Raw genomic sequence first — 14,190 nt, 5'->3', positions numbered from 1 at the left:
CTACAGCTCCCAGCGCCAGACAACATCACCATCACCTTCGCCGCTCTCGACGCCACCGTGTGGGGCAAGCAGGCGGAGGCGCGCGAGACCCAGGCGACCATCGACTCCGACGGCCTCCTCGCCATACGCACGCGCGGCGCCATCAACACCGCGGCCCAGATCGAGCACTTCGCCCCCCTCTTGGAGAAGCACTTCGGCAACGTGGTCTCCATCCAGGAGGGATACCACTCCTTCCTCGGCACGAAGTCGGACGAGAAGGACGGCTCGATCCTCTTCAAGGTGAAGAACGAGAACCTCGTCTGCAACCTCCCTGTCCTGCCCAACGTCTACGCGAGCGGCGATGTCGGCGGACCCCTCCGCCTCGACGTCGGGAGTGTGAAGGTGCTCGGGAACAAGCTTTGCCCATCGTGCCGCGCCTTTGCGACGACGAGCGCCGACATCATCCACGACGCGCAGTGCGGCGCGCAGGCGCTCAAGGAGAGGCGCGCCGCAGCGGCGAACGTCGCCAAGAAGAAGACCTTCGAGAGCCTCATCGTCGACAACAAGGTCGAGGTCGCGCGCGCGGCGGGCAAGGCCAAGGCGATGGCGGTGCGCGACGGGATCGGCTTCTGCCCGGCCTTCAACCAGACCGCCATCCCGTGCAAGACCGCCGCTCGCTGCCGCTACGCGCCGTGCGTCAACTTCGAGGCGCTCCTCCACTCCGCCTTCAAGGACACTATCTACGAGCGCATGCCGAGCGCGGTCAGGCTGGGCACAAGCCGCGGGCGGCGCGGGCGCGGCGGCCGCGGCGGCGGCGGCGGCGGCGGCGAGGTCAAGAGCAACAAGAAGAACTGGGCGAGCGTCGCCCGCGGAGCCGCCCGCTCCTCCTCCGACGGCGGCCCACTCCTCGAGTCCAACGAGCCCTCCCTCTACGAGGGGAGCGACGAGGATTTCTAGGAACGGCCGCCGAGCCCTTCCCGCAGCGCAACCCTAGCAGCGCAGCGGGCAGGGCGGCTCGCGCAGCGCGCGCGCGATCGAGCGAGGGAGCGAGCGAGCGAGCGAGCGAGCGAGCGAGCACACACACACACACACACACACACACACACACACACACACACACACACACACACACACACACACACACACACACACACACACACACATGTTGTACACATGCACAGACACACAGCCCCTTCCCCTTCCTCAAGGGCGAGGACACGCGCAGGGGTCGCACTTCTAGCGAGGCCCACAGAGTGGGAGACTCCTATCACCGCCACTGCCACCCACGTGTCAGTCTGCCTGTGGTAGAAGAGACTGCCGGTGAGACGTCGGAGGAAGGTCGCTAGTCGAGAGAGATCGCCAGTGGATAGGGAGTCCACCGTGCTGCGAGCCTGTCGCTGTCCCTTGTCAGGAGCAGGAGAACTAGGAGAGCGCAACCAGTAGGAGGCCCGCGCTTGCCCCCGTGCCGCCGGGTGCAACCTGTCCTATACGAGAGATGGGATTCCTGTCGTGAGGGTGAACCCCCTGCCCAGCCCCCCTCCGTGTCGCGATGCGCTCCCCGCTCCCGTTCCCCTGTGTCCCTGATCGTCCTACAAGATCCTGCTTGTGCAGGTGGGGACCCTGTCCTTCTCCCACCCCTCGTTTGGCGTGTCCGTTGTATTTATTTATTTAAGTTAAAATCCCTGTGTGGTGGCGGCGTGCCGTTCTCCCATCCCTCCCTTGGGTTGTCTGTTTTCTTTCTTTCTTTGAAGTTAAAAGTCGAATCAGAGCGCCGTCGGTTCGATTTTCTCCCCCGGACCGCCCGTGGCCCGTCCGGCACCGCTCCGGGACGCACGCCGGCGAAGCACCATCAAGCTGCTGTACGGCCCCGGCATCGCCTTCCAAGGCTTAGCTATACTGAGAGATATTGTGCACATGGTTGGTCTCTACAATATATACACTGACACTGAACCTCTCAGAGCTCGTCCCGGTCCGTCACGGCCATCCTCGGCCTCCGGAGGCCCCCCGGCCGCGGCGCGGTGCGGCGGCGTCACAAATCCGAACGCAGAGCACCGGGACGCGGTCGGGCGATCCGAGGCCCGACTAGGCGTATGCATTGCCCATCCAGGGCTATCACCTGGACCTATCAACAGGCGCCTGCGGCGCCGTGCTCAGGAGCTGCTACTCCAACCTGTTCACACTTTCGTACGGCACAGTACCAACTGCTGATTTTCGGGCAAGTTTCGTGCTGTGTGCCCGCGGGCCTACTAGGCCCGCGGGTAGTCTCCCCCCATCCCCAGGCGGGCCTCCAGGGCTCGCACCTCAACCTCTCATAGACCAGCGCAAAGCGCCATAGGACGTATTTTCTTGTCAATAACAAGGTCTGTGAGGGAGGGCGAGACGATCGAGGGGTCCCGTACCATGCGGAATCGACCCTATCCAGTGCTCAAGTGCTCAAGGTCTGTGAACAACCTAGTCTACAGACCAGCGCATAGCGCCATAGGACGTATTTTCTTGTCAATAACAAGGCTGTGAACGCTGCTGGTTGGCGTCGGTTGCGCAGCACCCCGTCCCCATCCAGGTTGTTGGTTGCTGCCCCAGGTCCCGCACTATGTAGGTGGATGGAATGCCCCGTCCGTTCTCGGGATCATGCTTGTTCGGGTACATGGTCGCCCGTCCGTCCCTGCCTGTGTCCCGTCCACGTCGCGGCGTCGGCAAAGCCGACGACCTATGGTGCAATACAGCTTACAGGGGAGGACGCGCCGCTCGATGCTGCGGCGGCGTTGGCTATGGGTGGGGCTTTCCCATTCCAGTACGTACGCGGTCCCGGCGGGCCGCGCAGGCGTGGTACTTCCAGCCGCGCGGAGCTTCCGCACTCCCTCCCTCCTCAGTCCGGCGTTGGTTGGTTGGTTGCTGGCATCATCCCAGCACTGGGGGCGTGGGTGGGGGGTCCTGAGAGCTGTTTGTTGGTTGGTGCTCTGTTGATTGACAGCACAGTGCGAAACTAGGGTTGCAACCTGGTAAAGAACCCGCTCGCAGGCACCAACACACACTAAAAGAATTCTGAACCAGCAAAAGCGCCTTCCCTTATTCTTCCCTCCTTGCGTTCCACACCAAAGCTCACACACCTCCGACACGGCGAAAGGACGGCCGCACCGATCGTCTCCCCTAGCTCTCACGAATGCCGACGGACGAGGAGCTGCTGCAACAGAACCCTGACGCACGTGGGCTGATCGAGGCGGGTGTCCCGCGGGAGGAGGTCCTCGCTGGCCTGCGTCAGGCGGCGGAGGAGGCTGCCGCCAATCCGACGCCGCCGCCTCTCAGCCGCAAGGTGTCTGAAGGGCCTTTGCCGCCCGGCTGGGAGGAGAGGTTCGACCCGTCCACGGGGCGTCGGTACTACGTCGACTATGCAACCAAAACAACCTCCTGGGTCCGCCCCCAGCCCACCGGGCCCATGTCGCCTCGAGACCACCTCAAGTCCGCCGGCTTCCGGGAGTACCCAGCTGCCACCACGCAGCCGACGGCAGCTGGACTGCCAGAGTCCTCGTCGTTTCCGCAAGGGGGTGAGATGGACCCCGAAATGGCGGCGGCGATGAAGATTGCCGAGGCGGCCGATGCCGCGGAGGCTGCCGAGGCAAAGGCAAAGGAGAAGGAGAAGGCCTCCGCCGCGGCGTTTGAAGCCAGGATGGCGGCGCGTGAGGCAGCCGAGGCCAAGACGACTGCGCTCGGCAAGAAGAACAAGGGCGCGCTGCATAAGCTGAAGAAGGAGGTCGGCAAGGCTCTCGCCGCGCCGCCACCGGGCGCCCTAGGCCCCGTCGCGTACCAGCGGAGCACGTCAAACATCCCAAGCCGCGCGCGCCAGAACTCCACCTCGGGCAAGCTCGAGGAGATCGACGGGATCCTCGCGGCGCTGCGCTCCGAGTCGACCCCGTTCGACCTACGCGAGAAAGGGGCCGCCGAGCTCCGCAAGATGTGCAGCCGCGCCACCTCCGCCGAGATCCCCCTCGTCCTCCTCGACGAGCTGGGCGAGGCGTCAAAGCCGGCATTGCAGCGCACCCTCTGCGAGGCCATCGCGTGCGCTGTCGAGAGCCACCACAAGGCACTGCTCGAGTCGGGCGCGGCCCTCTTCATCACGCCGCTGCTGTCGTCGACCGACCCACGCGTCCAGCGCGGCGCGCTCGGCCTCCTCCAGATCCTCTGCCGAAGCAACGAAGCGTGCACCAACCAACTCGTCGACGTCGGCGCGGCGCCGGCTCTGCTCGGCTTGCTCTCTTCGGCGTCGGAGCTCACGGAGTCGCGCACGGTGGCGCTCCAGCTGGTCGCAACGATCATGGAGCAGCCCGACGGCGCTCGCGCCATGCTCGCGAGTGGCGTTGCCGAGCCGCTCTGCACCACACTCATCCACGCCTCCGGGCTCGCACCCTGTAGATGCTGGAGAGATTGTCTCCCTCAGACGCCACATGCAGTGGATACGCCAAAAGACGGCCACGTCCCGGTTCAGGCACCGGAAGATAGAGCCTCTCTATCTGCCGACTCCGCCGCCCCCCCTCCGCAGGCTCGCCAAGGGCTGGGGCGGAGGCTCGGCCTCGGAGGCGGAGATGGGAGTCGAGCAGGCGCGCGCTCGGCGGTGGGGCGAAAGGGTCAGGGAGAGAGGCCCATCGCCACTGGTGCGTGCTGTCCCGTTAGGTGGGTCTCGCTGTCGACTGCCTCTGCGCCGTCAACTCGGCCGACCCGGCGGCCGTCCAGCAAGCGGTGCGAAACACCTCGGCGATGCCCTCCATCGTCGCGCTCATGGGGTCGGAGAACGAGAATGCGCGTGCGGGCGCCATGATGTTGCTCTCGTCGCTCGCCCCCGAGAACGCGGGCGAGGTCGTCGCCTCGGGTGGCATTGGGATGATGATTGAGTCGCTTTCGCGCGGCGCGACAGACCAGACGCTCCACACGCTCGCGCAGCTCTCAAAAAATGCTGTCCACGCCGTCTCGATCGCTCAGCAGCCTGGGGCGCTGACGCAGCTGGTTGAGCTTGTGAGCCACCCGCACATTCGCGAGCTCGTCGTGACCATACTCTCCAACCTGTGCGCGCTCGGAGTTATCACGGCCGACTTGCTCTCGAGTCCGCAGACGCTCCACAAGCTCGTCGCACCGCTGATGCAAGGCGGGCTCTCGCCCGAGATGCGGTTGGGACTACTGTCGCTGCTCTCGCGCGCATCGCACGAGCCGGGCGGGAGGCAAGCTCTCGCGACAGTCGGTGCGCCGCGCCTCCTCGTCGAGGCGGCCGACGGGTCGAGCGACGCGGCCGCCGTGGGGCACGGCCTCCAGGCCCTCGCCCACCTCGCAGCCGATGAGAACTTCCGCTCGCAGCTGTCGGGGTGGGGAGCGCTGCGGCCGCTCTGCGCCTCGCTCTCGTCCGCACGCGCGCCCGACCCGCGCACGCGTGCAATCGCTCTCTCCGCCGTCGCCAACGTCTCGTACGTCGAGCCAGCGGCGCTGCTATCGGCCGGCGTCGCGCCGCACCTCGCCAGCCTTCTCTACGAGACGGAGCCCAACCTCCTGCGCATGGCGCTCACAGCGCTGCTCAACGTGACGCGCGACGCCTCCGCCGTACCGCCGCACTGCGCCGGCGAAATGCTCGCTGCCGGCGCCCCCGCTGCTGTCGTCGGCTTGCTCGCCCACGCCGATGCTGACATCCGCGCCATCGCGGCGGCCGCGGTTGCCTCGCTGTGCCAGCTCCCGCACCTGGTCGTCGGCCTCGCCTCCGCGGGCGCCGGTGTGGCGCTCATGCGCCTCCTCGTCCATACCCCCGACCCGACGATGGCGCGCACCATCGCTTCCGCCATGCCCGCCCTGCTGATTGACGAGCAGTCTCGGGCGGCGGCGCGAGACGCGGGCGGCGCCGTTGCGCTCAGCGGCGCCCTCGGCGCGAGCACCGACCCCGACGCTCGGCTCACCATTGTGTGCGCGCTTGCGGCGCTCGTCGGTGGCGACTGGCGCGCGGCTTACAAGGCCGCCGGCTGGCCGCCGATCATCGGCTCGCTGCAGGCGCTGCAGCACGTGGCGACCCAGCGCGCTGACATGCTCGAAGCATACTACGCCGTCGCCCGCGGCGCGGCGGCTGCCCTGAGCGAGTCGGATGGGCGCGACAGCCTGGCCGCCGACAGCCGCGCGCTCAACTTTGTGTGTACCTCGCTGTGGGCGCTCGCGCACGAGCAGTCCGACTTGGCCGCGGGCGCGGCCTCTGCGCACGTTGCTCTCTTGCGCGAGATGAGCAGCAAGTCAGAGCGAGCCAGCACGAGGGACTCCATCTCGGAGCAGTTCGACAACGCGCTCAAGCTCCTCGTCGAGGTCTCCGCTGACCCGGAGCTCGCAAGCGCGCTCGCTGCCGCCGGAGCACCCGCTGCGCTCATGCCGCTGCTCAGCGGCCCGCACGCGCTGGTCGCTGCCCGTAGCCTCGCACCGCTTCTGACGGACGAGGCGGCTCGCGAGGCGGCGTGCACCTCGAGCAACATCGACACGATGATCGAGGCGCTCGTCACGACCGAGCAGGAGGAGATGCGCTTGGCCATCTCGCTTGCACTCGCGGGACTCGTCGGTGGCGACTACAGCCAGGTCCACGCTGCGGGCGGTTGGAAGGCTGTCGTCACCGTCCTCGCCGCCACTGCCGCCACAGCGTCGCCCCAGATGGCAACTTTCGCTTCGGGCGCGCTCTCGCCGGTCATCGAAGCGCTCGACAAGCCACACCCGGCGTCGGCGGCGCCGACCCAGCCCTCCTCGCCGGCCAAGGTGGAAGCCGCGCCTCCGCCGACGGCGGGCGCTCTCATCGAGAAGGCCATGTCTTCCGCCTCGATTGGCGCCCAAAATGTCGCTTCACCCGAGAAGCCAAAAGTGTCGCTGGCGATCGCGGCGGACCTCGACTAGGGAGAGCTGTAGAGAGACGGTCAAGCTCAGGGCGGCCCGTGCTAGAGGCCGGGCGGCGGCGCGCCGTGCTGAGAGGCGCGGGCGTTCGAGTTGGCTGGGGAGCGAAGGTGTGGGCCGGGCGCTTTCTCGAGCGCGCCGTGGTCTCGATGTCAACCAGAAGCGAGGGCCTTCTTGTGCACTATGCGATCCGAGTCTGGCGGGCAAGGCAGCCGGGTCGGTTCGAAGGCAGACTGGTGTGGACTGGGGTGTCCGTCTGCGGGCGAACGAGGATTGCCCTGGGGGGCCGCAGAGCGCAGTGAAGAGAGCTAGCAGCCACTTGTGCGTCGCGGTTTGCCGATGTGAGTCTCCTTCTCAGCTATCACGGGCCTAATAGCAGTAGCAGCCGGCGCGCGCGTTTCTTTCCGTGCTCGAGCGGCTTCCCGCAAAGAGGCAGGCTGCAAGGGCCTCGTCAAGCCGGACGGAGCTCGAAGACCTCGAAGCGGAGGAGAGTGGCGCGGAACAGCTTGAAGCACAATGCTCCTCGCCGTGCTCGCGCTGGTCGCTCACTCGGCGCCTACCGCGTTTGTCTCAAACGGCGGTGTGCTATACCGCGAGCGCTTCCTCTCGCCGGCCGACTTTGAGGCTATCCGGCGTGAGTGCCGGACCCTGCGAGGCGGCATGCGCGCAGAGAAGGACTCGATTGCGCTGCGGCGGATGGGCCTGTGTCTCGACCGCCGATCCCACACACACGCGATGCTGATGAGCGAAGCGGTTGCGAGCCGGATCGCCGCGCTCACCGGCGTGCCGCGGCTCGAGCCGTCCGACTTTCCGGCAGAGTTGCGGCAGTATGGTGCCGGCGCCAGCATGGGTTGGCACCGCGACGACGCGCTCTACAGCCCGCCGCAGACAGAGGTGATCCTGACGCTCGAGAACACGGCTGACTGCTTCACCGAGTGGGTCTGCGCTGACGGCGGCCGCGACTCGGCGTGGACGACGCCGAACTCGGTGCTGCTCGTACGTGCCGGCGAGGGAGGCCCCTCGCACCGCGTCACGCCGGTGAAGCGCGGCGAGCGCACCATCGTCAAGCTCGTCTTCCACGAGCCCGACGCGGAGCGGTCTGCCTCCTTTTACGACCACATCAACTCCTTCCCAGGCGCGCAGAGATCGGTGGCGGAGCGAGCGCGCGCGCTGGCGGAGCGAGGCGGCCCGGGCAGTGGTGGTAAGGCGAGCCGGGCAGCGAGACGGAGGAGCTAGCGTGCAAAAGTACTACACGTACACGTATTAGGGCTATAGGGGTACAGACTCTGGCTAGCAGGGTGTGAGGGACCTCTCTACGCTCTAGAAGGCGTCGCCGTGGGCGCGCGCCATCCTCGCGAGGGTCAGGCCGAGCCCGCCGGGCCAGCTGAGGCTGTGTGTCCGTCCACTGTGGACCCAGTGATGGCCTAGGAGCCCTGCACGGACGGTGTTTATGCTGTATAACACCTAGAGCTCTAGGGACCGCGTGGCCGTGGGGTGGGCGGCGAGCCGCGCATCGGCCGACAAAGGACAATGTGCCGGTGTACGTGTTTCGGTGACACTCAGGGCCCGTTTTGCATGACCTGTCGGGCAATCAGCGCGCTAGAGAGTACGAAACCTCCTTCGGCGCTCTTTGCCGAAACCCGAAAGTGTGCCATCCGGTTGTTGCACGGCGTGCGCCACCGTACTCGGGTACAAGTCGACACACGTAAATGGCAAGGCAAAACACAAGACCCGAGGCTCGATACCGTCATGCAACGACACTTGTCACTTCTCCCCTCCGCGCGCATCCGCTCAGAAGGCCTCACGCAAGCCTCACGGCGGCCGCTCCGCCCGCGGCGGCCGCGTCGGCGTCTTGACGCTGATAAAGTCCGCCAGCGTGAGGGCGGAGGGGCCACCGCTGGCGGGGGACGGGCGCGACGGGCCGCCGCTGGCTGGGGACTCGCGCCGCGAGCTTCCCGCCGCCGATCCGCGCGATGAGCGGCGCGAGCTCGCGTGCCCGCGCGCCCAGCTCGCCATCTGCTCGTGCACCTTCTTCAGGTGCGCCTCGCAGAGCTGCTGGGCGCGCCGCAGCGCCTCCTCCGACGAGGCGACGATGTGTAGCTCGAGCGCGGCGGCCTGCTCGAGCACGGTGGACGGAGAGGCGCGCCTGCCACCCGCGTCGCCGCCGTCGGTGGCGCCCAGCTCCGCCGTCACCTTGTTCGCGCGGCTCTCCTGCGCGATGTGCTTGAGCACGTAGCCCTGATGCCCGGTGACGGCGTGCAGCAGCCGGAAGCCTTCGGGCACCGCGCTGAAGGGCGGGTTCGGCCGCACCGACGCGTGGAGGAAGGCTGCGGTCGCGTCGGCCGGCGCCTCGCGCCGCCACGCCGACAGGTCTCGCTTGAGCTGCGCGGCCTCCCTGCTCTTGCCCTGCTTTTGGTAGAGGCGCAGCAGCGCTGCGGCCGTCTTCTGCGTCTCCGAGTGCCGCCCGCCGGAGAGCTCGCGCCGGATGGAGAGCGTCTCGAGGTAGAGCTCCTCGGAGCGCTGGTCGTGGCCCTGCGCCGGAGGGGCGGCGATCAGAGACCGGAACCCGAATACAGGCGGTGCGCACGAGATGAGCCGAGATGAGCCGAGATGAGCCGAGATGAGCCGGTGCGCACGCCTGCGCTCGCTTGAGCGCAGCGATGCAGTTGAGCGTCTGCGCGACGCGGTCCGAGTTCCGCTCGTAGTACTGCTCGCGCATCCGCAAGGCTCTCTCGTAGAGCCCCTCCGCCCTCGTAAAGTCCTTGCGCTGGAACTGGTAGTGGTTGGCGAGCGAGTGGAGGGAGTGGGCAACCTCGGGATGCTCCTGGCCAAACACCCGCTCGCGGATCGCCAGCCCGCGCCGCAGCAGCCGCTCCGCCTCCGCCTCGTCCGCCGCGTCGCCCGAGCGGCCGAGCAGGACCGAGAGGTTGGTGAGCGAGGCAGCGAGCTGCGGAGAGTGCGGCCCGACCCGCTGGTACGCGCGCCCCGCGCCACCGGCTACCAGCGGCGACCGCAGCAGGTTGGCGAGGTTGTTGTAGGTCGAAGCCACTTCGGGGTGGGCCGGGCCGAAGAGCCTCCGCCGGATCCGGAGCGCGTGGAGGAAGAGCAGCTGCGAGCCGCGCTCGTTGCCGCGGCAGTCCAAGTTGACGGCGAGCAAGTTGAGCGCCTCTGCAACCACCTCAGCCGAGTCGGCGGCGAAGACGGCCTCGGGCGTTGGAGCGACGCCCGAATCGAGGATCAGCCCCTCGAGCTGGCGCTCGAACTCCGCCTCCGCTGCCTCCTCCCCTCCGGCTGCCGCGGCGGCGCTCTCCGCCGGAGTGGGCCCGGCGCTCTCCAAGGACACAACCGCAACCTCCGCCCGCGGCCTCTCGCCGCCCAACGCGGCCAGTGGCGGCGGCCGCAGCGGCGGCGCCGACGCCGCCTGCGGCCGCGGGGACGGCGGCGGCGGCGGGAGCGCCGACACGGTGCCCTCCGATGGCGGGAGGACGGCGCCGTGAAAGCCGTCCGGGTCCGCCACTCGGTCAAGCCCCGCCTCGGCGAGGAGGGGGCGCGCGCATGCAAGGCCGGCGGCGTGCCGCAGCGCGCAAGCGTAGGCGCGCGTCCCCTCCTCGAAGCGCGACGCGTTGCTGAGCGCGTAGGCGAGGTCGATGAGCAGCAGCGGCAGCAGCCGCCGTGGTGGCAACGCCTCCGCCACGCCGCTCCCCGCTCGCGAAGGCAGCAGCAAGCCCGCTGCGGCGGCGCGGGGCGGCGAGACGGGAGCCGCCGCCGCCGCAGGAGCAGGCGCGTCCTCCTCCTCCTCCTCGTCGATGAGCTGGAGCGCCTTGAGCAGCAGCGAGCGGCGCGTGCCGTGGTCGACGCGGTGGCGGAGCAGGTTGCGGCCGGAGCACAGCAGCGCCGGGAACTGGTCGTCGGTCGCCTGCGCGAGCGCATACTCGACGTTTGACCGCTCGGCGTCGAAGAGCTCCAGCGATCCGCTCGTGTCGTCGAAGCGCCCCCTCTCGTTGATCCTCGCCAGCCACCCCGTGTAGTAAAATACTAGGCTACGCGTCCACCGCTGCCGCGCCGCGCGCCCCCCCTCCGCCTGCGCCATCTTGTTCGCACCAAAGAGGCGGATCAGGTCGTGCAACCGGTAGCGGCGGGCGTCGCCGCGCCCCACGCGGAGCTCTACCATGCTCTCCTCGACGAGCTGCCCCAGCGCCCTCCGCACCTCCGCCGCTTCCATCCCGAGACCGGGCGCGGCGCCGCCTTCGGCGCGCCCGACCTCGCCCGCCTCCCCGCCGCCGCCGCTCCCGCCGCCGCTCCCGTTGGCCCCGCCGCTCGGGCTGCTCGGTCCCGGCACAACGCCGCGCAGCAGCGAGAGCAGCGCGGGCGAGGAGCACTGCCCGCCCGCCTCGCCCGAGTTGTCGCGCGAGAGCGAGGGCGGCGTGGCGGAGGAGGGCGATGCCGCGTGCGGCGAGGCTGGTGGCGGCGGTGAGGCGGCGTCGTGCAGGAGGAGCGCGACGGCGGCGTTCTCGTCAAAGTGGGCGGGGAAGGTGCAGAGGGCGAGGAAGATGAACTGCAGCCGCGGCTGGAGGTTGTTGTACGACGAGGCGATGCACGCCTCCACCGAGGCGTGGCCTGGGCGCAGCGAGGCGGGGTGGGTGCGAGACGCGCGGCACGGTGAGCCGCGCACGGCGCGCGGCCCCGCCTGAGCGCTGCGCCACCTCGCGCAGCGACCTTAGGCGGCTCGCCTCCGCCTGCAGCTTGCTGATGAGCTCGTCGGCGCTCGTGCGCACGCGGCTCGAGCCGAGCGCGCAGCCGCACAGCCGGAGCGCGAGCGGCATGCAGCCGCACAGCTCGGCCAGCGCAAAGGCGTGCGACTCGGGCACGCTGCCCGGCGCCATCCGGCGCAGCAGCTTCGCCGCCTCGGGGAGGGAGAGCTCCGAGCACTGGACAATCTGCGGCTGCGCGTCGGAGAGCGCGACTGCCTTGCGGCTCGTCAGCAGCAGCTTGCTCCGCGGCGCGCGGCGCAGCACCTAAAAGCGCTGCAGTCGTAGCCCGGACGCGGCCCAAAGTGAGAAGGGACGCCGTCGCGCCGCTCAGGCGAGCACCAGCGCCAGCAGCTCGGCGACGGGCGAGCCTGCGGCCGCCGCAGCCTCGCCCGCGGGAGAGGAGGAGGCGGCAGCCGGGCCGCCGCCGCCTGCTCTGCGGGCCTCGGCGAGCTCGTCGCAGCGGTCGACGACGATGAGGAGGCGGCGCGGCGCGAGGGCGCCGATCAGCTCCTCCCGCACCTGCTCCTCCCCGGGACCGACGAGCTGCAGCGAGAGCGCGGCGGCGAGGGCGTAGGCGAGCTGGAGGCTCGAGGAGAGGCCGCTGCAGTCGACGTGGTGCACCCCGTCCGGAAAGGCGTGCCTGGGGGCCGGGGGCCGGGGGCGGGGCGGTTTGGGGGGGGCGGAGGCACATCCCGCGTCTCTGTGGAGCCGCGCACCGCAGCCGCACATAGTGCGCCACGGCAAGGGCGAGGGCTGTCTTGCCGATGCCGCCGGCGCCGACGAGACAGACGTACCGCTTGCGCCCGTGCAGCAGCGCCGCGACGGCGCGCGACATGAGCACCTGTCTGCCGACGAAGGTTTCGGACGGCGCGGGTAGGTTGGTGGCGCAGAGCGGCTGCGAGGCGTCGCGCAGAGCGCCGGCGAGGAGCCTGTGGAGGGGTTGCGGCCGCGGCACGGGTCAGGCCTGCGGTGTGGTGTGCGGTGTGGTGTGCGGTGTGGTGTGCGGTGTGGTGGGATGTGTGGGGTGTGTGGGGTGTGGTGGTGGGGTGTGCATGGCGGCGGTTCCTCGGCCAGATTGGCGTCTGGTGGTCGCCCGAGCCGAGCAACACGAACTTTGACGACTCGTGCCGCGCGCTCGAGGTCGGCGTGAGGCGCGCGGGCATCGAAGAGACGGCCTTCCTCCCGATGTCGAAGGCGGCCTGCACGCTGACGCCGGTGGCGAGCGCGAGGTAAAAGTGCTTCGTGAAGGACACGGCCGCCGCGTCGAGCAGCAGCGCCGACGAGGCGACGGCCACGACATGCGGCACGCCCATCCTCGCGAAGGCGGCGGCGGCGGGCTGAGAGTGGCACGCGCAGACAAAGACGAGCCGCAGCGGCGGCGCGGCGCCGTCGGCAGCGGCGCAGGTCGAGGCGAGCAGCTGCGGCGTCAGCTCGTGCGAGGCGCCCGACCCGTCCTCGAAAGAGAGGTACGACTCCTCTCCGTGGCCGGAGTAGTGCAGCACCTGTCAGGAAGGAGCCGAGACGGCCTGAGGCAAGGCACGGCGCCTCGCCGCGGCCAGAGAGTGTCGCAGCACCGTCGCGCCCGTCGTGCACACGCGGCGCAAGTTGTCGGTGGTCGCAATCTCAAAGGCGATGTCGAGCGCCTGCTGCCGGAGGCTGGTGTGGCGGGAGAGCACAGTGCGGCGCCTCGCCAACCCCGAAGGACGTGACGGGAGATGTCTGGGAGGTGTCTAGGAGGTGCCGCCTTGCTGGCGTGCGAGAGCATCTCCGAGAGCTTCTCTCGCTCCGAAAGAAGATTGAGCTGAGGCAGCGGGTGCACGGCGCCGTCCGAGCCGCGAGAGGTCACCAGCGGCGCGGCTTGCAGCATGGTGAGGTGCAGTCGAGGCTCGGGTGGCGATGGCACCGCCGGCTCTGCAGCCGCAGCCGCCCCGGGAGGCAGCGGCGACGCGTGCGGCGGAAGCGAGACCGAGGCGACGGACGAGTCACGGCTCAGCTCAGTCGGCGCCGGCGCAGCCGACGCCGTGCTGGCGGCGCTCGAGGAGACGCCTGTGTGCAGCGGCGGCGGCAGCCCCTCGAGCAGAGGCAGCGGCAGGAAATCCTCGCCGCTCGAGACGACGACAATGGAGTCGGCGGCCACCTGGAGGCATGTGCTTGGGCTGCGGAGCGCGCCGCAGCGTGCAGCGACACCGAGGGCGCCAAGCGGCTACCTCTTCCAGCTCCTCTATCTCGAAGCCGTCCACCGTGAAGCACCGAGACGCCACGAATGGCTCGTCGTCAGTAGAGAATTTGCGACTGCAGCGGTGCAGAAGCTGCTCCCAGGTGTCAGGCACCACCAGCAGCTTGCCACCGGTGCGTGAACCATTCCGAAGGAGGCGGACCCGCTGCGCCATCGGACACTGTCCGATGGCGATGTAGTGAGTAGGGAGGCGAGCGTAGCGTCGCGCGAGCAGCGGATGGTCCGCGGCGGGGTCGTTGAGGGTGGAGGAGGAGGAACGAGCTTCGCTACGCCACCGCGGCCTCCCGAAGAGCCACGAGACCTCGGGGCTAGCGGCGGCGAGCGCCGCCACAC

At 69.1% G+C, this 14,190-nt stretch overlaps 4 protein-coding genes across 4 annotated transcripts; 3 read left to right on the top strand and 1 right to left on the bottom strand.

Moving 5' to 3' along the window:
• Window positions 1-3,139: 3,139 nt before the first annotated feature.
• On the top strand, window positions 3,140-4,789 carry EMIHUDRAFT_97179 (hypothetical protein; the record flags this gene model as incomplete). The annotated part of the gene is made up of 3 exons (XM_005757633.1): window positions 3,140-4,382; window positions 4,514-4,598; window positions 4,645-4,789. The coding sequence occupies 3 exons, from the start codon at window positions 3,140-3,142 to the stop codon at window positions 4,787-4,789; spliced, it is 1,473 nt and encodes a 490-aa protein (XP_005757690.1).
• EMIHUDRAFT_198881 (hypothetical protein) lies at window positions 4,729-6,873 on the top strand (the record flags this gene model as incomplete). The annotated part of the gene is made up of 1 exon (XM_005757632.1): window positions 4,729-6,873. The coding sequence occupies one exon, from the start codon at window positions 4,729-4,731 to the stop codon at window positions 6,871-6,873; it is 2,145 nt and encodes a 714-aa protein (XP_005757689.1).
• A 513-nt stretch (window positions 6,874-7,386) lies between these two features.
• Window positions 7,387-8,106, top strand: EMIHUDRAFT_198880 (hypothetical protein; the record flags this gene model as incomplete). Its single annotated transcript, XM_005757631.1, has 1 exon — window positions 7,387-8,106. The coding sequence occupies one exon, from the start codon at window positions 7,387-7,389 to the stop codon at window positions 8,104-8,106; it is 720 nt and encodes a 239-aa protein (XP_005757688.1).
• An 84-nt stretch (window positions 8,107-8,190) lies between these two features.
• Window positions 8,191-14,011, bottom strand: EMIHUDRAFT_448593 (hypothetical protein; the record flags this gene model as incomplete). The annotated part of the gene is made up of 13 exons (XM_005757630.1): window positions 8,191-8,303; window positions 8,766-9,402; window positions 9,554-10,237; window positions 10,334-11,077; window positions 11,210-11,487; window positions 11,543-11,885; window positions 11,961-12,222; window positions 12,338-12,550; window positions 12,735-12,827; window positions 13,071-13,123; window positions 13,196-13,264; window positions 13,468-13,758; window positions 13,829-14,011. 13 exons carry the CDS (start codon window positions 14,009-14,011, stop codon window positions 8,191-8,193), a joined length of 3,963 nt encoding a protein of 1,320 aa, XP_005757687.1.
• Between the last annotated feature and the right edge of the window lie 179 nt (window positions 14,012-14,190).

This window comes from Emiliania huxleyi (assembly GCF_000372725.1).
Source record: "Emiliania huxleyi CCMP1516 unplaced genomic scaffold EMIHUscaffold_9, whole genome shotgun sequence".
NCBI classification, from domain to species: domain Eukaryota; phylum Haptophyta; order Isochrysidales; family Noelaerhabdaceae; genus Emiliania; species Emiliania huxleyi.
This window is presented reverse-complemented; position numbering and strand designations above follow the sequence as displayed.